Source organism: Silurus meridionalis, chromosome 9, assembly GCF_014805685.1.
Source record: "Silurus meridionalis isolate SWU-2019-XX chromosome 9, ASM1480568v1, whole genome shotgun sequence".
NCBI lineage: Eukaryota > Metazoa > Chordata > Actinopteri > Siluriformes > Siluridae > Silurus > Silurus meridionalis.
This window is the reverse complement of record NC_060892.1, coordinates 17,711,490-17,712,812: the sequence shown is the minus strand read 5'-3', so window position 1 is coordinate 17,712,812 and position 1,323 is coordinate 17,711,490. Positions and strand designations below refer to the sequence as shown.

The 1,323-nt window shown below is 40.1% G+C and overlaps 1 protein-coding gene across 2 annotated transcripts in view; it reads right to left on the bottom strand.

Moving 5' to 3' along the window:
- Positions 1-757: 757 nt before the first annotated feature.
- The window catches only part of stk33 (serine/threonine kinase 33), a 15,111-nt gene continuing 14,545 nt past the window's right edge, over positions 758-1,323 (bottom strand). For both annotated transcript variants that reach the window (XM_046856838.1, XM_046856839.1), the window contains exon 13: positions 758-1,323. This exon is cut by the window's right edge and continues 124 nt beyond it. In XM_046856838.1, coding sequence (XP_046712794.1) covers positions 1,277-1,323 — 47 coding nt within the window. In that variant the 3' untranslated portion in view covers positions 758-1,276.

The window sequence follows — 1,323 nt, the reverse complement described above, 5'->3', positions numbered from 1 at the left end:
ACACACACACAACACTGGATGCAAATAGGATTCTAGCACAGCCTCAGTGAGTTCTGCATGGTGACTTTAATATCGTATCCGTACTAAGGATTATTTTCTCGCCATCCAGAAGCCTAGTGCTTGAGCGTTAGAGAACCCCTGCTGCACACCCAAACAAGATTAGACTCCAATTCACTCTCATTCTCAATGATGTGCTTTTCTGGCTGTCCCACCACTGTAGTTCCCTGATGATTTTATTGTAATCTAATCACTTTCCTGATGTTTTTATCTAAATACTTTTAATTCATTATGGGATGTTTAGTGCATAAGTTATATACAGGCAGCACGGCAGGACAGAGGCTAGTGTTCTCCTCGTGTCTGTGCGAATTTCTTCCAGGCTCTTCCACACCTCAAAAACACATGCCAGTAGATAGACTGATAAATAGGTGTGTGTGTGTGTGTGTGTGTGTGTGTGTGTGTGTGTGTGTGTGTGTGTGTGTGTGTGGTGTGTTTGTGTCATTTGGCTTTTGTGTGTCATGTTGTGTGTTGTGAGTATTGGGTTTTGTGTGTGTGTGTGTGTGTGTGTGTGTGTGTGTGTGTGTGTGTGTGTGTGTGTGTGTGTGTGTGTGTGTGTGTGTGCACAAGTGAGAATGGCATATCCTCTCAGACATATTCCAGCTTCTACACCCAGCATTCCCAGGATAGATTTAGGACCCACCATGACCCAGACCAGTATACAGCATGTAGTGAAGAACAATAAAAATAAAGGTTTTCTCAATTCCAGTAGAACTTATTTGTTTTTATTGAAGAAATATAATCATTTCCTGTATACAGTAATTTGGCAATTTAATATTCATAAAATTAACAGTTGTGGGGTTTTTTGTGGTGTTTATTTACATGAAATTCCAGTTTAGAGTTGTTCCAGTGATCTTTGGTTAGGTGGCATTATATCCAAAGGTAAAAAAGGTATACAGCTATTAAACCCTGAAACCCTGTTAAAGAGTATTTGCTTTCATTTTGGTTTGAATATTAAAATTCAAAATATTTTCCTATATGGCAGCTGGGACTCGGGTCAGATGCTCACCCAGTTCTTACGCAGTCATTAAATAATCTTAAATTCATGGACTCGAAGCAGATTAAATTTTTTTCATTTTATTTCTATCCCACATTAGAATTGTTTAAGACTTAAATACGTTGTCATGGTCCATGATCATAAAGGTTGAGTCATTCTCTGGTTTATATGTCCAGCAGATCCTCTCAGTATTTCCTGTGCAGCACTGATTTCCTCCCCTGGACTTTAAGGTGCGCGTGGCCTACCTGATCCTCTCGGCCCGCGTCCTGGTT